Source organism: Grampus griseus (genome assembly GCF_964374135.1).
Source record: "Grampus griseus genome assembly, chromosome: 1".
Taxonomy (NCBI): domain Eukaryota; kingdom Metazoa; phylum Chordata; class Mammalia; order Artiodactyla; family Delphinidae; genus Grampus; species Grampus griseus.
In genome coordinates, this window is record NC_139017.1 from 80,827,421 (window position 1) to 80,850,468 (window position 23,048).

General features: G+C 42.6%; 1 protein-coding gene across 1 annotated transcript in view; it reads left to right on the top strand.

The window, feature by feature from the left end:
• IGSF3 (immunoglobulin superfamily member 3) overlaps positions 1-23,048 on the top strand; it is a 98,323-nt gene that overhangs the window by 38,644 nt on the left and 36,631 nt on the right. The window contains exon 2 of the mRNA XM_082664686.1: positions 15,414-15,791. Within this exon, the coding sequence (XP_082520812.1) occupies positions 15,414-15,791 (378 nt within the window). The remainder of the gene's footprint in view (positions 1-15,413; positions 15,792-23,048) is intronic.

Below are 23,048 nucleotides of genomic sequence, written 5' to 3' on the forward strand. Positions count from 1 at the left end.
GGAAGGAAACAGTGGTCAGTAGATCTAGGGTAACTACAGCGAGAGCATTTACAGGCAAGTAATGTGATTCTTTTTATCTTAATTTTTTTCCCCTCTGGAAAACAGAAGGCAAATACAGGTACTTATATTCAATTATGATCATCTTCCATTGGATTTGCTGCCTTGAGTCCTGGTGGAGCTGGGAGACGGGTCCATCTCATAGCCATGGGCATGGTTGGCAGGGCTGCAGGACTCCCCCTTGGCTGCCTGTCCTTCCAGATGTTGCTTCCATGCCATTCCTGGTTTGGGGGTGAGGGGGAATACAGGTGAGGAATATTATGGGCTGGGTAGGACTCTGGAGTGTTATTCCTGCCTTTTCAGGGAAAGGAGTGGAGGGTAGTGGCAAGAGGTGAGTGCCAGGAGAGGAGGGGCTGAGGTGGAAGAGCAGGGAGGTGTGGTCTTTGGATTGGTCCTCGTGCCAAGCACGTCATGGGATGAAAAGAGCCATGGACATCCTGGAAGTGCCCAGGTCTTCCCTATGGTTTAAATAGTGAAGGAGAGGAGAGCTGGAGGATTTCATAAATTCAGGTGAGAAAAGGACAAGAAATTGAAGGCATGTGAAAAGAGAAGGGCTTGTTTGTTATAGCCCCCACCCCCCCCAAAAAAGAAAAAAGTAAACCTAAATATCCACCAATATGGGAATGAATAAAATGGGGTGTCGTCCTGTTGTGGAATACTATACAGCTGTATAAAAGGAAAGACCCAGAATTCTATTCAATCTCAAAAGTGTTGAGGAGGAAAACTAAGGAACATTTCTGTATGAAAGGATGATGTTTATGTTAAAAAATGCTGATCAATAGTGTATATTTTCAATGGCTTTATATATGTATAAATATATATTTACTATATATATATATATTTTTTTTTTTTTTCCTTTTTTAAGTCAGGAGTGATCCATCCCTAAGTCTTAACTGTACCAATCTCTGGGGAAAGGAGGGGGAAGCAGGATTCTAGCTAGTAGTCAGAAGAGATTAAAAGCTTGTAATATTTTAACTAAAAATTTTTGTCTAAAGTATTAGAATGTTTAAAAAACTTTTGAAGTCATAGTTTAGCAGTCCTCTAAGGTGGCAGCTTCAACATCTAGTAATGAGTGAATTAGACAACAGTTCAGAAGCAGGGACCCAGCCCAGAGTCTTGGTAGCTAAACGTCCTGGGATGGTGGGGCACCTAGTGACTCAGCGGACATCATGGAGATCAAAGTCAGTTTGGGACGAAGTGATTCACTTGTTTGCAGCCCTCTTTGCTGCTTCTGGAGCTGGTAGTCACACCTTAGAAGTAGCATCAATAATTTAACATTTATTCATCATTGTCTCTAGAACATCTCTTTTAGGTACCACTGGAGATTTAAACTAAAAGAAGAATGAAGGATTAAATGAGTGATATTTTTGTCCTTGAACTTAAAACCAGGTCAGGCCCTCATCTTGTCTCACCTGACTGTTAATTTGGTCTCCCTGCTTCCAGTCTTGCCCTCTACTCTGTCCTCCCCCTGCCACTCGAGTGATGATTCAGAAACATAAAACCTGACCTGTCTCCCACTTGCCTCTTCTCAGCTGCCCTGGTCCCAGAGGAGGGGTTTGATTTTATTTGCATGACTTTCAGTGCCCTTTCCCACCTGGCACTGACGTGCCCCCCAGTCACGTGACAAAAGAGACCTTGGCAAACTTCTTGCTAATAATCCTGGGACATAGTACAATGTTTTCACATGGCATGTACCTCACCTTGCTTCCTTCAAGACCCAGTTCAGATGTTACTGCCTCTGTGAAGCCTCTTTGTCCTTACTTTCTCCTTTTGAGGGGTCTTAACCTTGCACTTTGCACCTCACTGCCATCACATCCCGTTGTATAGTATTAATTAGTTATGAGTATTTCTTTGGGAATTGTCAACTTAGGATCAAACTACGTCTTATTCATCTCTCCTTCATGGTTTCTGTGCTGGTCCCCTTCATATAATAGGTATTCAGAAAATGTTGGCTGAAAGTATAACACATGTTCTAGTTACATTTGTTGTGTAACAAATTGTTTCACAACTCAGTGACTTAAAATAACCATTTTATTAGGCTCACAGCATCTGTGGGTTGGAAATTTGGGCAGGCACTGTCAGGGGTGGCTTCTCTCTGCTCTACAATGTCGGGGGCCTCGGCTTGGAGGATCCCAAGGCTGGGAGGCGGCTCACAGCTCAGGCCTGGAATCATGAAGGCTGGTTCCTGCCCTTGGCTGGCTACTGATGGCGAGCTCTACTGGGGCTGTGGACTGGAGCGCCCTCTCCATGTCTTGGACTCCCTCACAGCATGGCAACCTCAGGACTTCTTCCATGTTGGCATCAAGTTGCAGAGTGGAAGCTGCATTGCTTTTTATGGCCGAGCCTTGAAAGTCACACCATGTCACAAACCTGCCCAGATTCAAAGGGAAGGGTATAAACTCCATCTCTTGGTCACAGTGCAGAGGAGCATGTGGGACGGGAGATATTGTTACTGCCATGTTTGGAAAATACAAACTGCCGTGGTTGGTGTGTGGGAGAGATTAGTTGCACAGCTAGAACTAACACAACTACTGCTACAACTACAGTTGCTGGCTTAATGCATACTGAGCACTTATGGTGGGCCAGGTCCTAAGGGTTTTAACTCATTTAATCCTTCAACAATACTGTGAAGATCATATTACTTTACAGATAAGGATGCTGGGTCACAGAGAGGTTAAGTGACCAGCCAGGGTCTCCAGCTACTGCCTGTGCTGTGAGAGGTCAGAGAGGGAGAAGCTTCCAGAATTAGCTCCATCCTTCAGGTCTGCTGCTGTGTTGTGCCACTGCATGGCTATTTCAAGGGATGTTTTTGATGGCAGTAAGGACCTGGGTGCAGGTCTTTGTGCTCGTGGTCTGGGGAAGCTGAGCCATGAGCTGTCCTGGCTCTGTGGCTCCCCCGTGTGTGTGGACCTTGGTCAGGCTGCCTCCGGAAGGCAGTGACATTGACCTCGCGGGGCCTTCCTTGTTAAGGTGTTTTCCATAGTGTGGGTGTCTCCAGCCTGGCTTCGTTGACATATTAATACACATAACTTACTGTCCCTGATTGGGACCCAGCAACTGCTGGCTCTTGGTGGTAAGGGCCAAGCTCCGTGTCTGTCTGTCCCCTGACCCAGAAAGGGATCCAGTGAGGATTCGTTTTAGCTCATGCCCCTTCTTGTCCTCCCTTGGCTGAAGGCTAAAATGTGAGAATCCCCAGCCTTGTCACTGGAGTGGCCTTCCTGACTGCTCTCTTGGGAGCCTTTCCGTTCTGTGAGGCCCTGAGGTGGCCTGGTTTCCACCCCATGGCTGGTCTGTTTGGCATTTTTAACATGAGACCTTGCACACTCCCCATCATCGTCTTCAGGACCAAGTTGGCAGGGAAACCCAGGTTTATCATCACTCATCACTGATACTCACCAGGCACCTTCAGTATGAGCCACAGACTAAGAAAACGATTAGCCATGTTCTTTGTCATGGAGAAAGTGACGTAACCTGAAAAACCATTCCCTCCTCGGGTAAATGTGGCTATGATGAAATCAACCTCATTTACTGTGAGGATTAAATGAGATGACGCGGGCAGAGTATGCCTGACACACTAAGGTGCTAATCATTATCCTCCTTCACCTTCATTTTAAACATATACTTGCTTATTTTTAAAAATGGTAAAATAGAGGAAAGGAAAAGAGAGAGGGAAAAATCATTCACCATTCAGATTCAGCCCAGTACCATTAATGTTTTGTTTGGTTATTTTTCTAGGTACAGTATATATTTTTTTAACATAAATTTACTGTGTGTGCAGTTTTTCATTTTTAACTGAAATTCAAACGTTAATCTTCTCTTTCATGCTTTTGTACTTAACAAAGATTTTTTCCTGGTTTTGGATTAGTATCTCACGTTGGTAGAAACAAGATGAAATTTAAAATTTTTCATGTGCTGACTTTCACAGTATTATTTGATCTCTAGGATTACCTCTGAGATTGATATATAGTGCATTTACATTATTCCCATTTTACAGATTAAGAAATATACTAGTGGGGCCGAGGCACATGCAGAATTCCTAACAACTGTGTGCTGTTTGAGCTCTGAGGATTATAGAGGTCACAACTGGAACAGGAGATGTGGAATGGTGAGCTAGATCCTTCTGACACTTTGACATGCTCACTTATGCATCTTGAACTCAGAAATTGGATCCCGTGCTTAGAGATGTGTGTCCCTGCGCCCAGGCATGTTCAAAAAATGCGTGGGAAGCTGGCTTTCACAGGCGCAGCCACACCTCCCTGCTCACTAACTCCTGAATCACATTGCCTCTAGCCAGGTTGTCTAGGACTCAGCACGAAGGAAAAAGTGGGAGCAAACTTGGACAAGCAATAGCTTGAAAAACTAGTTAAGTGATATCATGTGTTTATGGATTACAGACTGCCAAAACTAATCTAAAAGGATGTAGCCTTTCCCACTGACCATTTATTGTCTAAATCAGTGATTCTTAATCTTTTTTTCTGGGTCTTGAATCTCTTTATCTTTTGAAGTTCATGGACTTTTTTTCTAGAAGAACACACACAAGTGCATGTAATATAATTTTTCTTTCAATCTTAGGACCCACAGGTGTCTATATTAGATACATGTTGGTACAAAACAAATTACTCCAACACTTAAGACTAAAAGAACAGTAAATTCTTCTCAATTTTATTGCACATGTAAAACTGCTCTTAAAATAAAAATTGTCCTAAAATAAAAATCTTGATGGGAGAAACTGTGTTCTGCTAAACCAGTAGTTATTGCAATTGTGAGTATAATTCTTAAAGCAAAACAAAACAAAAAAACCCAAAACCAAACCAAAAAAACAACAGTTAACATTTATTATCTCTCACAGTTTCTGTGGATCAGGAATTCAAGAGCATCTTAACCGTGAAACTCTGACACTGGGGCTCCCAGGGGGGTTCAGTCAAGATGTCGTTTGGGGCCGCAGTCGTCTGAAGGCTTGGCAAGGGCTGGAGGAAGGAGCTCCTAGGAGGCTTAGTTATACGCTGGTTGTCGGCACTAGGCTTCACGTGGACCTGGTCACAGGGCTGCTTTGATGTCCTCATGACATGGCATTTGGCTTTCCTCAGGGTATGTGATCCCAGAGAGCACGGTGAAAACCCCCGTGTTTTTTTATGACCAACTTTGGAAATCACACTCCATCATTTCTGCATTTCCTTTTGGTCACACAGGTCAGCTGTATTCAGTACCTAGGGCAAGGTATGGGGGGGTAGCTTCCAGGCCCTCTCCAGGTGTGCCACCCTCCCAGCACATCGACCTGGAAGTTCTAATCCTGTCATTTAGGGGTTTTATCTGGGGCTGGAGGGCGGGGGTGTTATTACATAGGCACGATTGATTAAATCATTGGCCATTGGTGATTAAACTCAACTTCCAACCCCTTTCTCCTCCCTGGACTTCAGAGGGTGGGACTGAACATTCCAGCCCTCTCTTGAAAATATCTAAGGGCCTACCTTGAATGACCTCATTAGCAACGAATTCTGTATGGTCAGAGTCCCCTTGTGAATAACAAAAGACTCTATAACTAAGGAAATTCCCGGAGTTTTAGGAGCTGTGGGCCAGGAACTAGGGGACAAAGACCAAATATATAGTCTTTCTTGTTACTTGGGCTTGGCTGCTTGCTGCTTGAAAGGCAATACAAGAGACACATGTTGGCTGGAAAGGAAAGGTTGCTCTATTCAGGAGGCTGGCCAAACCCAGCTCCAAGATTCTGCTTGACCCTGAAAGGGAGAATCATTTGCGGAGGGGGTCAGAGTCTTTGTTACCTTCCACTGTTTGCAGACTTTCTTTTGATTGGTTGGTGGTGAAGTAACAGGCCAGTGCTCCAGGAATCTTGTGCTCAGCCTGAAGTTACCATCCTCCACCTGGGTGGGGACCTTAGTACCTGCAGAAGAACTCAAAGGTATTGTTGATGTGGAGCCCTGCCCCACGGCTGCTCCTCCTCAGTTCCTGCATTCCTTAATCACTTGCCATTCTATTACCCAGTATTTTCTTTCTCGTCCTTTTCTTTCTTTGTTTTTTTAAGAGTCTCTTTTCTTATTTTAAAAAATTTATTTTTTTGAGATATCATTGACATTTAACATTATATTAGTGTCAAGTGTACAACATAATGATTCGGTATTGTAGATGTTGTGAAATTGTTACTGAACCACACTCAGGTCTACTTCCTTGATGCACACAGCAAAGCCAATCTACTGACACTGGGTTGTGGTGAAGGAAGGTACAGCGTTTATTGCAGGCGCCTAATGCACAAAAGACCCAAACTCCCCAATGGTTTGTTTGTTTGTTTGTTTGTTTGTGGTACACAGGCCTCTCACTGCTGTGGCCTCTCCCGTTGCGGAGACTCCGGACGTGCAGGCTCAGGGGCCGTGGCTCACGGGCCCAGCCGCTACGCGGCGTGTGGGATCCTCCCGGACCGGGGCACGAACCCGTGTCCCCCGCATTGGCGCACGAACCTGTGTTCTGCGCATCGGCAGGCAGACTCTCAACCACTGCGCCACCAGGGAAGCCCGGTAGTACTGTTTTTTAATTTTTTTGAGGAACCTCATTATTGTTTTCCATAGCGGCTGCATCAATTTATATTCCCACCCACGGAGCACAGAGATTCCCTTTTCTCCACATCCTCACCAACACTTGTTTTTTCTTGTCTTTTTGATAATAGCCATTCTAATACATGTGAGCTGATGCCTCATTGTGATTTTAAGTTGCATTTCCCTGACGATGTTGAGCATCTTTTCGCGTGTCTATTGGCCATTTTTGTATCTTCTTTGGAAAAAAACATCTGTTCAGATCCTCTGCCCACTTTTTAATCAGATTGTTTCTTTGCTGTTGAGTTGTATGAGTTCTTTATAAGGACTTTATTTTCTTTAGAGCAGTTTTGGTTTTTCAGTAAGATTGAGAGGAAGATACAGAGATTTTCCATATACCTTTAGTCCCCACACATTCATAAATTGCCCCATTATCAACATCACTCATCAGAGTGGTATGTTTCTTAACCAAGAATGAACCTGTATTAAAACATCATAATCACCCAAAGTCCATAGTTGACCTCAGGGTTCACTCTTGGTGTTATACATTCTGTGGGTTTGGACAAATGTATAATGAACGACATATATCCATCATTGTATTGATAGTATCATACAGAGTATTTTCACTGCCCTAAAAATACTTTGTGCTCTCCGTGTTCACATCCCTGCCCTCACAACCACTGATCTTTATGGAGACTGATTTGTCTCCATAGTTTTGCTTTTTTCAGAATGTTGTTTACTTGGAATCATACAGTGTGTAGCATTTTCTGATCGGCTTCTTTCACTTAATAATATGTATTTTCAAGTTCCTCCGTGTCCTTTCATGGCTTGATAGCCCATTTCTTTTCACTGCTGAATAATATTCCATTGTCTGGATGTATCACAGTTTATGTATCCATTCACTTACTGAAGGACATCTCATTTGCTTCCAAGTTTTGGCAGATATGAAGAGAGCCGCTGTACATATCCATGTGTAGGTGTTTGTGTAGACAGAAGTTTTCAATTGCTTTGTGTAAATACCAAGGAGTGCAATTGCTGAATTGTTTGGTAGGAATATGGTTACTTTTACAAGATACCACAAGACTGTCCCTCAGAGCATCAGTACCATTTTGCATTTCTGTTGCAGGAAGGGAGACCCCTTCCAGGGCCCGAGAGCGGGCTCTCGTCTAACTCTCGGAAATGAGTTGTCCGAGGAGACACACGTGCTGACAAAGCAGGAGACTTTATTGGCAAGGGGCGCCTGGGCGGAGGGCAGGAGGGTAAGGGAACCCAGGAGGACTGCTCTGCCACGTGGCTCACAGTCTCAGGTTTTATGGTGATGGGATTAGTTTCCGGGTTGTTTCTAGCCAATCATTCTGACTCAGCGTCCTTCCCGGTGGCATGCACGTCACTCAGCCAAGATGGATTCCAGCGAGGAGGATTCTGGGAGGTTGGTAGGACATGTGGACTGGCGTCTTCTCTCTCCTTTTGACCTTTCCCGAATTCTTCCGGTTGTTGGTGGCTTGTTAGTTATGTGTTCCTTACCAGATCTTCTGTTGTAAGATAACTCATGCAAATTGTTACTGTCTTTGCCTGGCCAGGGTGGGCGGTTTCAGTCAGTGCTTCCCCTGACATGTCCACCAGCAGTGAATGAGCATTCCTGTTGCTCTGCATCCTCACCAGCATTTGGTGTTGTCAGCATTCCAAATTTTGGTCCTTCTACTAGGTGTGTAGTAGTATCTCATTTTTGCTTTAATTTGCATTTCCCTGATGATGTATGATGTGGAGGGAGCATCCTTTCATATGCTTACTTGCCATCTGTATATCTTCTTTCGTGAGGTGTCTGTTAAGGTCTTTGGCCCATCTTTTAATCAGGTTTTTTTTTTTTTCTTTGTTTTAGGAGTTCATTTTATGTTTTACAGTACAGTTCATTATCAGATGTGTCTTTTACAAGTATTTTCTCCCAGTCTGTGGCTTGTCTTCTAATTCTCTTGATATTGGCTTTTGCAGAGCAGACGTTTTAAATTTTAATGAAGGCCAACTTATCATTCATTGCTTTCATGGATAATGCCTTTGGTACTAGGGCTGAAAGGACATCACCATACCCAAGGTCATCTGGGTTTTCTCCTATGTTATCTTTTAGGAGTTTTTAATTAATTTATTTATTTACGGTTGCATTGGGTCTTCGTTGCTGCACGCGGGCTTTCTCTAGTTGCAGCGAGTGGGGGCCACTCTTCATTGCGGTGCGTGGGCTTCTCAATGCGGTGGCTTCTCTTGTTGCGGAGCACGGGCTCTAGGCATGCGGGTTCAGTAGTTGTGGCATGTGGGCTCAGTAGTTGTGACTCATGGGCTCCAGAGCACAGGCTCAGTAGTTGTGGCGCACGGGCCCAGTTGCTTCACGGCATGTGGGATCTTCACGGACCAGGGCTCAAACCCATGTCCCCTGCATTGGCAGGCAGGTTCTTAACCGCTGCGCCACCAGGGAAGTCCACTCTTAGGAGTTTTATAGTTTTGCATTTTACAATTAGGTCTGTGATCTATTTTGAGTTAATTTTTGTGAAGAGTGTAAGGTTTGTGTCTAGATTCATTTTTTTTTTTATGTGAGTGTCTAGTAGTTTGAACACCATTTGTTGAAGAGACTATCTTTACTCCACTGTTTTTCCTTTGACCTGTGTCAGAGATCAGTTGACTCTATTTATGATGCTAATGTAAATGGTATTGTGCTTTTACTCTTAGATTCTATTTACTCATTATTGGTATATAGGAAAGCAGTTGACTTTTGTACATTAACCTCTTGTATCCTGCAGTCTTGCTGTAATCTCTTAGTTCAGGAGTTTCTTTGTCAATAAAAACTTTTTTATTTTTACATAGGCAATCATGTCACCTGCAAACAAAGACAGTTTTATGTCTTCCTTCCCAATATATATACCTTTTAAGTCTTTTTCTTGCCTTATTGAAAAGGAATGGTGAGAAGGGACATCTTTGCATTGTTCCTGATCTTAGTGGGAAAGCTTTGAGTTTCTCACCATTAAGTGTGATGTTAGCTATAGGTTTTTTGTAGGTAGTCTTTATCAAGTTGAGGAAGTTCTATTCTGTTCCTAGTTTACTGTGAGTTTTCTTAATGATTGGGTGTTGAATTTTTTTTTTTTTTTTTTTTTTGCAGTACGTGGGCCTCTCACTGCTGTGGCCTCTCCCGTTGCGGAGCACAGGCTCCGGACGCGCAGGCTCAGCGGCCATGGCTCACGGGCCCAGCCGCTCCGCGGCATGTGGGATCTTCCCAGACCGGGGCACGAACCCGTGTCCCCTGCATCGGCAGGCAGACTCTCAACCACTGCGCCACCAGGGAAGCCCTGGGTGTTGAATTTTGTCAAATACTTTTTCTGCATCTGTTGATATGACCATGTGGTTTTTCTTTTTTAGTTTGATGTGATATGTTATAATACATTGATTGATTTTCGAATGTTGAACAACTACACCTGGGATGAATCTCATTTGGTTCTGGTATATAATTCTTTTTATATTTTTTGGATTCAATTTGCTAATATTTTGTTGAGAATTTTTGCACCTATGTTCATGAGAAATATTTGTCTGTAGTTTTCTTATAATGCCTTTGTTGATTTTGGTATTAGGGTAATGCTGGCCTGATAGAATGAGTTAGGAGGGGGTATTCTCTCTGTTTCCATCCTATGAAAGAGATTGTAGAGAATTGGTATAATTTCTTCCTTAAATGTTTGGTAGAATTCGCCAGTGACCCCATCTGGGCCTGGTGCTTTCTGTTTTGGACGGTTATTAATTATTGATTCAGTGTCTTTAATAGGTATAGACCTATTGAGATCATCTTTGCTTCTTGTGTGAGTTTTTGCGGATTGTATATTTCAAGGAATTGGTCCATTTCATCTAGGTTATCAAATTTGTGATCATACAGTTGTTCATAGGATTTCTTTATTATTCTTTTAATTTCCATAGAATCTTATAATTTCCTCTCTTTCATTTTGGATATTAATAACTTGTACCCTCTTTTTTTCTTTGTTAACCTGGCTACAGGCTTATTGGTTTTATTGATATTTTCAAAAAAACAGCTTTTGGTTTCATTGACTTTTCTCTGTTGATTTTCTGTTTTTAATTTCATTGATTTCTACCCTAATTCTTATTTCTTCTGCTTACTTTGGATTTACTTTACTCCTCCTTTCCTAATTTCCTAAGGTAGAAACTTAGATTATTGACTTAAGATTTTTATTCTTTTCTAATTCAATGCTATAAATTTTCCTCTAAGCACTGCTTTCCCTGCATATCATAGGTTTTGCTAAGTCATATTTTAATTTTCATTTATTGATAGTTTAAAAGTATTTTTTTAAATTTCTCTTGAGATTTTCTTCTGTGACCCGTGTGTTATTTAGAGGTGTGTTGTTTAATCTCCACATATTTTGGTATTTTCCAGTTATCTTTCTATTATTGATTTCTAGTTTAATTCCATTTTGGTCTACCAGCAGATATTTTATGATTTCTGTATTCTAAAATTTGTTAAGGGGTATTTTATGGCCCAGAATGTGGTCTGTGTTGGTGAATGTTCCATGTGAGCATGAGAAGAATGGGTATTCTACTGTCGTTGGATGAAATAGTCTGTAGATGTCTATTGTATCCAGTTCATTGAAGGTGTTGTTGAGTTCAGCTATGTTCTTATGGATTTACTGCTTGCTGATTCTGTCCATTTCTGAGAGAGAGGTGTTGACATCATCAACTATGCTAGTGGATTCATCTTTTTTTCCTTGCAGTTCTATCAGTTTTTGCCTCATGTAGTTTGATGCTCTGTTGTTATGTGCATATGCAGTAAGACCTGTTATGTCTTCTTGGAGAATTGACTCCTTTAATCATTATGTAATGTCCTTCTTCATTCCTGATAATTTTCCTTACTTTGAAGTCTGTCTAAAATTAATATAGCCACTCCAGCTCTTTTGATTAGTGTTAACATGGTATATTTTTCTCCATTCATTTACTTTTAATGTTTGTCTTTATGTTTAAAGTGGGTTTCTTGTAGACAAGATATAGTTGGGTAGTGTTTTTAATCCACTCTGACAATCTCTGTCTTTTAATTGGTACGTTTAGACCATTGACATTCAAAGTGATTATTGATATAGTTGGATTAATATCTACCATATTCATTACTATTTTTTGTTGCCCTTGTTTTTTGTTCCTATTTTTATCTCCCACTCTTTTTATGTCTTTTGTGTCTAGTCCTTTTTATACAGTTATATATAATACTTGGATCATTTTAATTTAGAGAAGTGATAACTTACTTATTGCAAAACAAAGAGTACAGAAATGTCTAAAGTAAAAAATGTTATTTTTGATCCCTGCCCAGAGGAACCTTCTAGTGTAGGCTGAGAGGGAAGATGGAAGGGACAGTGGAGTCAGGAGATGCGTTGGCCAGGGTCGGGGCTCTTTTTTTTTTTTCTTTGCGATATGGGGGCCTCTCACTGTTGTGGCCTCTCCCGTTGCGGAGCACAGGCTCCGGACGCGCAGGCCCAGCGGCCATGGCCCACGGGCCCAGCCGCTCCGCGGCACTTGGGATCCTCCTGGACTGGGGCACAAACCCGTGTCCCCTGCATCGGCAGGCGGACTCTCAACCACTGCGCCACCAGGGAAGCCCGGGGCTCTGTCTTTTTGAAGGTAGCAGCATCTAGGAAAATGAGATCCGGACAGCAGGGGCAGTGCCAGGAGAAGGAAATGGGGAATGTGGGGTATAGAATGGGAATTAAACTGTTGTGAAGAAAAAGTTAATTTCTATTTCTATGTTAAGGTCCACTTCCTAAGAGCAGCATTATTTTTAAGGGTCAGAGGCCCTTTGTGGGGTCGGAAGGGAATGCAGAAGATATTTAATAAGCAGGTGCAGCTGAATGTGTATGGTTAAAGTACAGTCTAGTATCTATTTATTTATTTATTTGTCATGACTGTTTCTAACCGGCTTCCGACTCAGACAAGTTGTTTTGACCCTGATGCCTTGGCTCATTCAGGCCACTTAACACTGTTTACCTTTCAGGGGAATGATGTGTATGATCCTCCGATCTAGTGCTTTTGTAAGGTCTGTAAATAGAATGCAGTCTAGGTGAGCTCAGTATTGCATCATCATAGCCAGTATCTGATGGGCCTCAGCTGCTTTCTTCTGCCCATTCACTAGAGGAGAATAAAACTTTCTTGACCCAAATCAGCAAAGGGAGGAGCTCAAAGCTGTTGAGAGTCTTAAACCAGGATCTGGTCTTTAATTTGGGCACCTGGCTGGCACTCTGTCGATAAAGACATCTGGACACTGCTCTGCATTAGAGTTTTTAAAACTCCTAATGCCCAGGCTTCTGCACACCAGACCAGTTACATGGGGTGGGGCCCGGGCCCTGCTAGTTTTTAAAGCTCTCCAGGTGATCCCAGTGTGGGTCTAAGGTTGAGAAGTAGTGCCCTAACAAAGATGCTGGCTGGCCCTGACCTGCTTGCAGCCTTCTTTGCAGCGGGTGGGGCGTGGTTGTGGCTGTTTTGTCGTAGAACATTGAAATGCAGGGAGACCTAAAAGTTATGAATGTAGTTACATTGTTTTCAAAGTTCTGCGTCTCTGGAGTACTGCAAACATTTGGTTCAAGTGTCATTATATACATATCTATATATTTTTAAATTGTTGTAGGACACATAGTAAAAATGTTACACACTAAATTTTAACATACTGAAAATAACTAATGAGCTGTCTTCTCCATGACCTTCAATATAGTTGTGAATGCTGTCAACCAGAATGTATCACGTCAATTCACGTACCACGTCCATCTGTTGATTTGCCACCTCTCCCCACCCCCCTTTTCACTTTCCTTGCTTCTGCTGCTTAAGCCAAGGTGGGGTTCCCTGTAAAATTTTGTTTGGGAGAAAAGGTTGTGCACGAATGAAAGTTTATAAGCCACAGGCCTTTCCTTGTAGCGTCTGTTTTAGATTAGATCAGCTTGCTTTGAGGCTCAGGCATCCCCCGGGCTGGGCTTAGAGCTGCATCCTGCTAGGATTTGAGCTGTCCCGGCTGTTCCCCAGCTGGATCCATTGCAGATAAGTCTAAGCTGGGGCAGCTGTGATGGCCTTTTGGCGGGAGAGTGGGAGAAGCTTTCATGGGAGTGGGAGTGGGCTGCAGCTGTGGGTGGAGGTGGGTGACCCCACACATGGTGTCATCGTCAAGAGGCCATTGGCGTGTCCTTAAGGGCTCCCTGGCCCAAATCCTGGCCTCTCTGGGTCCAGAGCCACAGAGTATTCCGGCCAGGAGGGGCCCTAGCTAGCAGCTCTTTCTTGAGGACTAATTATGGGCTAGGCCCCATGCTAGGGGCTTTATATATGTTATCTAATTAAGTCTTTTGATAACTCTGCGAGGCACACATGATTATCCCTATCTTACAGATGAGAAAACTGAAGCTTGGAGAGGTTAAGTAACTTATCCAAGGTCACAACTAATCTAATAAGTGACAAAGCCAGCATCGGCACACGTGCCTAGTCCACTCCAAAGCCTTCTTAGAAATCATTTTGTGGATGAAGAGATCAAGGTACAAGAGAGGAAAAGCGGCTTGTCCAAGATAGCACAGCCAGCTCCAGTTCCTGGCAAAGCTGTGACTAGCCCTCCCCTGCTCTTTCTGCCACAGTGCTGTGCGCCCCCTGCTGTCAAGGGGAAGGCCACAGGGGTGTGCCCCCCTCCCACCTTCTCAGTGGCTCAGGCAGAATCAGTTGTGCTGGCATGGAATGAGTAAGCAAACTCACTCTATTTCCCGCCCCTGAGTCTGCGAGCGGAGACCATGTTAAGAACATGGAGAAGGCAGGCAGAGGCCAGGCGGAGACGCATATCCCAGCCAGAGGGTGGGGCGGCCGGTGGTGAATCAGAGCTCAGTCTCCAGAGCAGCCCGACTTCCTTGTTACGGGGGGCGCCGTCAGTCGCCCCCATCGGCGGCATGTGGGCATCTGGGCGTCAGGGATGTGCGTCAGCCCTTCCCATTCCTGTTCATGTGGACTCCGAACAGCGGCCTGCAGGAGCTCAGCTTTGCCTCCGCATATGGAGGAAAGAGGGTGTAACGAATGCTCTACCTAGTGTCATGGGAGTAGCTACCTCTTGCAAATAAGGGTGCAGCACCAAAGAAAGGGCCCCAGGACTCCCTCCTCCCAGCCCTCTAATCAAGAAAGGAGCATTTATTTAGTTTCAGCCAGATTGCAAGGCAGTTGGTTTTATTTGTTTTCCTCTGAATTTGTGCCAAGGATTCAACTTTCCTGCTCATTTTATTAAAAACTTTATAAAAGGGGCTTCCCTGGTGGCGCAGTGGTTGAGAGTCCGCCTGCCGATGCAGGGGACGCGGGTTCGTGCCCCGGTCCGGGAGGATCCCACATGCCGCGGAGAGGCTGGGCCCGTGAGCCATGGCCGCTGGGCCTGCGCGTCCGGAGCCTGTGCTCCACAACGGGAGAGGCCACAGCAGTGAGAGGCCCGCGTACCGCAAAAAAAAAAAAAAAAAAAAACTTTATAAAGGGCATTAATAAATAGATATAAAACTGCCGCATAAATGACAGAGGGACTAAATGAAATTCCCAAGAGTCAGCCATTGAATAAGTAACAGAACCATGTCCTTGCGTGATCAAATTCCCATATATGCAAATTAGAGACAGTGCTTTACCACAGTGTTTTAATTAATATTTATAAATCAAAGAGCGCCCCAGAAAGGGCCAGTAAGCTACTTATATTATTACCATGTCACACGAATAACAAAACCTTTGAACATTGCTGCCTGCTTTGCATTTTGGTCTGAGAAGTAAGTGAGCCTGTTGTGTGTGTCTCCCCCACAGGGGTAGTGTCAGCACAGCGGCAAGTCGCCGTCCAGGAAGGACCCTTGTACCGCACAGAGGGCTCCCACATCACCATCTGGTGCAACGTCAGTGGCTACCAGGGGCCTTCTGAGCAGAATTTCCAGTGGTCCATTTACCTGCCTTCCGCCCCTGAGCGCGAGGTCCAGATCGTCAGCACCATGGACTCTTCCTTCCCTTACGCCATCTATACCCAGCGTGTCCGCAGCGGGAAGATCTACGTGGAGAGGGTCCAGGGGAACTCGGCTTTATTGCACATCACCGATCTCCAGGCCCGGGATGCTGGGGAGTATGAATGCCACACGCCCAACACCGATGAGCGATACTTCGGGAGTTACAGTGCCAAGATGAACCTCATGGGTAAGGAGATAACTGTGTTCACATGGCTGCTGTTCTGTCTGAGTGTCATAGTCAGTGTGAGCTGCTGTCATAAATTATCATAGACTGCACTGGGTGCTTAAACAACAAGCATTTATTTCCCAGTTCGGGAGGCTGGAAGTCCCAGATCAGGGTGCCAGCATGGTTAGTACTGGTGAGAGCCCTCTTCAGGGTTGCGGAGTACTGACTTCTTGTTGTCTCCTTACATGGCAGGAAAGGAAGGAGAAAGCTGTCTGGGGTCCGTTTATAAGGGCACTAATCCCAGGGACTTTCCTGGAGGTCCAGTGGTTAAGACTCTACGCTTCCACTGCAGCGGGCACGGGTTCAATCCCCGCTCTGGGAACTAGGACCCTGCATGCAGTGTGGTGCAGCCAAAGAAAAAGGTGGGGGGCACTAATCCCATTCATGAGGGCTTCACCCTCATGACCTAATCGCCTCCCCAAAGCCTCATCTCCAGATACCATCACACTGGGGATTAGGTTTCAGCACAGGAATTTGGGGGGGAACATAAACATTCAATCCATAACACTGAGTCACTTCTTTTATAGTGCAGTTTTATTTGACTTTAAAAGGAGAATCCAAAGCTCCCCAAATATTTTAGAGGTCAACAGGTAGCATAAGTGAACCAGGTTTGTGTGTTCACTTGTAAATAGTAGAAAGCTGAAGCTAAAACTTAAAGAAGATCTAATGCAGATGTTAAGAATTTCAGAGAAGGTCAACTGACCCTCAAGCTGGTGAAAGGGGATATAAAAATATAAGGCAAGGACATTTGTGGTTGATAAGCTGAAGAACTGATGAGGAACACTAAGCAGGTGACATCAGCTGGAAGAGAGGCCGAACCTCTAAGAAACTATGGGCCTTTGTTTTTTTTTAATTTAATTAATTTATTTTTTATACAGCAGGTTCTTATTAGTTACCTATTTTATACGTATTAGTGTATACATGTCAATCCTAATCTCCCAATTCATCACACCACCACCACCACCCCTCCCGCCACTTTCCCCCCTTGGTGTCCATACGTTTGTTCTCTACATCTGTGCCTCTATTTCTGCCCTGCAAACTGGTTCATCTGTACCATTTTTCTAGGTTCCACATATATGCGTTAATATACATATTAACGCATATTTGTTTTTCTCTTTCTGACTTACTTCACTCTTACTTACAGTCTCTAGATCCATCCACGTCTCAACAAAAGACCCAATTTCTTTCCTTTTTATGGCTGAGTAATAATCCATTGTATATATCTACCACATCTTTTTTATTCATTCGTCTGTCGCTGGGCGTTTAGGTTGCTTCCATGACCTGGCTATTGTAAATAGTGCTGCAATGAACATTGGGGTGCATGTGTCTTTTTGAATTATGGTTTTCTCTGGGTATATGCCCAGTAGTGGGATTGCTGGGTCATATGATAATTCTATTTTTATTTCTTTAAGGAACCTCCATACTGTTCTCCATAGTGGTTGTATCAATTTACATTCCCACCAACAGTGCAAGAGGGTTCCCTTTTCTCCGCACCCTCTCCAGCATTTGTTGTTTGTAGATTTTCTGATGATGCCCATTCTAACTGGTGTGAGGTGATACCTCATTGTAGTTTGGATTTGCATTTCCCTAATAATTAGTGATGTTGAGCATCTTTTCATGTGCCTCTTGGCCATATGTATGTCTTCTTTGGAGAAGTGTCTATTTAGGTCTTCTGCCCATTTTTGGATTGGGTTGTTTGTCTTTTTAATATTGAGCTCCATGAGCTGTTTGTATATTTTGGAGATTAATCCTTTGTCCGATGATTCATTTGCAAATATTTTCTCCCATTCTGAGGGTTGTCTTTTTGTCTTGTTTGTAGTTTCCTTTGCTTTGCAAAAGCTTCTAAGTTTCATTAGGTCCCATTTGTTTATTTTTGTTTTTCTTTCCATTACTCTAGGAGGTGGATCAAAAAAGATCCTGCTGTGATTTATGTTAAAGAGTGTTCCTCCTATGTTTTCCTCTGAGAGTTTTAGTGTACAGTCTTACATTTAGGTCTCTAATCCATTTTGAGTTTATTTTTGTGTATGTTGTTAGGAAGTGTTCTAATTTCATTCTTCTACATGTAGCTGTCCAGTTTTCCCAGAACCACTTATTGAAGAGACAGTCTTTTCTCCATTGTATATCCTTGCCTCCTTTGTCATAGATTAGTTGACCATAGGTGTGTGGGTTTATCTCTGGGCTTTCTATCCTGTTCCATTGATCTATATTTCTGTTTTTGTGCCAGTACCATATTGTCTTGATTTCTGTAGCTTTGTAGTATAGTCTGAAGTCAGGGAGTCTGATTACTCCAGCTCCGTTTTTGTCCCTCAGGAGTGCTTTGGCTATCCGGGGTCTTTTGTGTCTCCATACAAATTTTAAGATTTTTTTGTTCTAGTTCTGTAAAAAATGCAACTGGTAATTTGATAGGGATTGAGTTGAATCTGTAGATTGCTTTGGGTAGTATAGTCATTTTTACAATATTGATTCTTCCAATCCACGAACATGGTATATCTCTCCATCTGTTTGTGTCACCTTTGTTTTCTTTCATCAGTGTCTTACAGTTTTCTGAGTACATGTCTTTTACCTCCTTAGGTAGGTTTATTCCTAGGTATTTTATTCTTTTTGTTGCAATGATGAATGGGATTGTTTCCTTAATTTCTCTTTCTGATCTTTCATTGTTAGTGTATAGGAATGCAGGAGATTTCTGTGCATTAATTTTGTATCCTGCAACTTTACCAGATTCATTGATGAGCTCTAGTAGTTTTCTGGTGGCACCTTTAGGATTCTCTATGTATAGTATCATGTCATCTGCAAACAGTGACAATTTTACTTCTTCTTTTCCAATTTGTATTCCTTTTATTTCTTTTTCTTCTCTAATTGCTGTGGCTAGGACTTCCAAAACTATGTTGAATAATAGTGGTGAGAGTAGACATCCTTGTCTTGTTCCTGATCTTAGAGGAAATGCTTTCAGGTTTTCACCATTGAGAATGATGTTTGCTGTGGTTTTGTCATATATGGCCTTTATTATGTTGAGGTAGGTTCCCTCCATGCCCACTTTCTGGAGAATTTTTATCATGAATGGGTATTGAATTTTGTCAAAAGGTTTTCCTGCATCTATTGAGATGATCATATGGCTTTTATTCTTCAATTTGTTAATATGGTGTATCACATTGATTGATTTGCATACATTGAAGAATCCTTGCATTCCTGGGATAAATCCCACTTGATCATGGTGTATGATCCTTTTAATGTGCTGTTGGATTCTGTTTGCTAGTATTTTGTTGAGAATTTTTGCATCTGTATTCATCAGTGATATTGGTCTGTAATCTTCTTTTTTTGTAATATCTTTGTTTGGTTTTGGTATTGGGGTGATGGTGGCCTCATAGAATGAGTTTGGGAGTGTTCCTTCCTCTGCAGTTTTTTGGAAGAGGTTGAGAAGGATGGGTGTTAGCTCTTCTCTAAATGTTTGGTAGAGTTCACCTGTGAAGCCATCTGGTCCTGGACTTTTGTTTGTTGGAAGATTTTTAACCACAGTTTCAATTTCATTACTTGTGATTGATCTGTTCATATTTTCTATTTCTTCCTGATTCTGTCTTGGAAGATTATACCTTTCTAAGAATTTGTCCATTTCTTCCAGGTTGTCCATTTTATTGGCATAGAGTTGCTTGTAGTAGTCTCTTAGTATGGTTTGTATTTCTGCAGTGTCTGTTGTAACTTCTCCTTTTTCATTTCTAATTTTATTGATTTGAGTCCTCTCCCTCTTTTTCTTGATGAGTCTGGCTAAAGGTTTACCAATTTTGTTTCTCTTCTCAAAGAACCAGCTTTTAGTTTTATTGATCTTTACTATTGCTTTCTTTGTTTCTGTTTCATTTATTTCTGCTCTGATCTTTATGATTTATTTCCTTCTACTAACTTAACTTTGGGTTTTTTTCGTTTTTCTTTCTCTAGTTCCTTTAGGAGTAAGGTTAGATTGTTTATTTGAGAGTTTTCTTGTTTCTTGAGGTAGGCTTGGTATTGCTATAAACTTCCCTCTTAGTACTGCTTTTGCTGCATCCCATAGGTTTTGAATTATCGCGTTTTCATTGTAATTTGTCTCTATGTATTTTTTGATTTCCTCTTTGATTTCTTCAGTGATCTCTTGGTTATTTAGTTACATATTGTTTAGTCTCCATGTACTTGTGTTTTTTACGGTTTTTTCCCTGTAATTGATTTCTAATCTCATAGCATTGTGGTCAGAAAAGATGCTTGATATGATTCCAATTTTCTTAAATTTACCAAGGCTTGATTTGTGACCCAAGATGTGATCTATCCTGGAGAATGTTCCATGTGCATTTGAGAAGAAAGTGTAATCTGCTGTTTTTGGATGGAATGTCCTATAAATACCAATTAAATCTATCTGGTCTGTTGTGTCATTTACAGCTTGTTTTTCCTTATTAATTTTCTGTTTGGATGATCTGTCCTTTGGTGTAAGTGAGGTGTTAAAGTCCCCCACTATTATAGTGTTACTGTCGATTTCCTCTTTTATAGCTGTTAGCAGTTGCCTTATGTATTGAGATGCTCCTATGTGGGGTGCATATATATTTATAATTGTTATATCTTCTTCTTGGATTGATCCATTGATCATTATGTAGTGTCCTTCCTTGTCTCTTGTAACATTCTTTATTTTAAAGTCTATTTTATCTGATATGAGTATTGCTACTCCAGCTTTCTTTTGATTTCCATTTGCATGGAATATCATTTTCCATCCCCTCACTTTCAGACTGCATGTGTCCCTAGGTCTGAAGTGGGTCTCTTGTAGACAGCATATATATGGGTCTTTTTTTGTATCCATTCAGCAAGCCTGTGTCTTTTGGTTGGAGCATTTAATCCATTCACGTTTAAGGTAATTATCGATATGTTTGTTTCTATGACCATTTCCTTAATTGTTTTGGGTTTGTTTTTTTAGGTCCTTTTCTTCTCTTGTGTTTCCCACTTAGAGAAGTTCCTTTAGCATTTGTTGTAGAGCTGGTTTGGTGGTGCTGAATTCTCTTAGCTTTTGCTTGTCTGTAAAGCTTTTGATTTCTACGTCAAATCTGAATGAGATCCTTGCCAGGTAGAGTAATCTTGGTTGTAGTTTCTTCCCTTTCATCACTTTAAATATATCATGCCACTCCCTTTTGGCTTGTAGAGTTTCTGCTGAGAAATCAGCTGTTAAGCTGATGGGAGTTCCCTTGTATGTTATTTGTCATTTTTCCCTTGTTACTTTCAATAATTTTTCTGTGTCTTTAATTTTTGCCAGTTTGATTACTATGTGTCTTGGCGTGTTTCTCCTTGGGTTTATCCTGCCTGGGACTCTCTGCGCTTCCTGGACTTGGGTGGCTATTTCCTTTCCCATGTTAGAGAAGTTTTCTACTTTAATCTCTTCAAATATTTTCTCGGGTCACTTCTCTCTCTCTTCTCCTTCTGGGACCCCTATAATGCGAATGTTGTTGCATTTAATGTTGTCCCCAAGGTCTCTTAGGCTGTCCTCATTTCTTTTCATTCCTTTTTCTTTATTCTGTTCCGCAGCAGTGAATGCCACCATTCTGTCTTCCAGGTCACTTATCCGTTCTTCTGCCTCAGTTATGCTGCTATTGATTCCTTCTAGTGTAGTTTTCATTTCAGTTTTTGTATTGTTCATCTGTGTTTGTTTGGTTTTTAATTCTTCTAGGTCTTTGTTAAACATTTCTTGCATCTTCTCGATCTTCGCCTCCATTATATTTCTGAGGCCCTGGATCATCTTCACTATCATTATTCTGAATTTTTTTTTCTGGAAGGTTGCCTATTACCACTCATTTAGTTGTTTTTCTGGAAGGTTGCCTATTACCACTTCATTTAGTTGTTTTTCTGGGGTTTTATCTTGTTCCTTCATCTGGTACAAAGTCCTCTGCCTTTTCATCTTGTCTGTCTTTCTGTGAATGTGGTTTTCCTTCCACAGGCTGCAAAATTGTAGTTCTTCTTGCTTCTGCTGTCTGCCCTCTGGTGGATGAGGTTATCTAGAGGTTTGTGCAAGCTTCCTGATGGGAGGGACTGGTGGTGGGTAGAACTGGGTGTTGTTCTCAGTGATGGGCCTTTGGAAGGTGTCTCTGAGCTGCCTGGGGCGCTGCTGAGTCAGGAAGCTGATGCAGCTGCAGGACCATGCTCAGACCTGAAGTGGGTCTGTGTGTCCTTTGGCTCCAGGGTGAGGAATTTTGTACCAGCTGTCTCCCTTGGCCCCTGGATGATGGAGGAGGTGGCGGAGAAGGGAGAGGGATTTCATTGTGGCCGGCTCTGCGCCACAGTGTTTGCCAATGTGAAGGGTCAGAAATATCAAGGCTGTTCTGTTTTTCTGTCCACGTCATAATTTCCAGGCTTAATTGTGATAATAAAAACTAGAAATTAAGATTTCGACCCTTCACGTCAGAGAGGGGGTCATGTTTAGTCTCCGCAGGAAACTGCTGACCAGGTGACCACAGAGGAAATCTCATTGCTTGCCTGACTCATCCCCATACCGTGGCTTCCTTCCAGCCCACGAACATGACACATGTTGACACATGAATAATATGAAAATTAAACCTACTAAAAAATTGAGGATGCTGCTGCCTCTCTCTACCACAACCTTTATTTATTTATTTATGTACGGCTGCTTTGGGTCTTCGTTGCTGCGCACGGGCTTTCTCTAGTTGCAGCGAGCGAGGGCTACTCTTCATTGTGGTGCACAGGCTTCTCATTGTGGTGGCTTCTGTTGTTGCAGAGCACGGGCTCTAGGCGCATGGGCTTCAGTAGTTGTGGCTCGTGGGCTCAGTAGTTGTGGCTCGTGGGCTCTAGAGCACAGGCTCAGTAGTTGTGCTGCACGGGGTTAGTTGCTCTGTAGCATGTGGGGTCTTCCTGGACCAGGGCTCGAACCCGTGTCTCCTGCATTGGCAGGTAGATTCTTAACCACTGCACCACCAGGGAAGTCCTTTTTTTAAAAAAAAAAAAAAAGAAGAAGAAGAAATAACCTTCCTAGTGCACTGCACTGCTGACATGGGGGTGGGGTGGCTAGAAGGGAGAAAATGAGCAAGTTGTATAGAAAATGGGAAACTCGAAGTTCCAGGAACTCTTTTTGTTTGAAGTTCAGTGAGAAGCCAAGTTAAAATGTCTGGAAGCAATACTACCGTGAACAACAAAATCTTATTTGACCTGACAGAGAATTCCTTTTACATGTTATTTTCAGGGAGTTCATTTATTATATAAACTGAA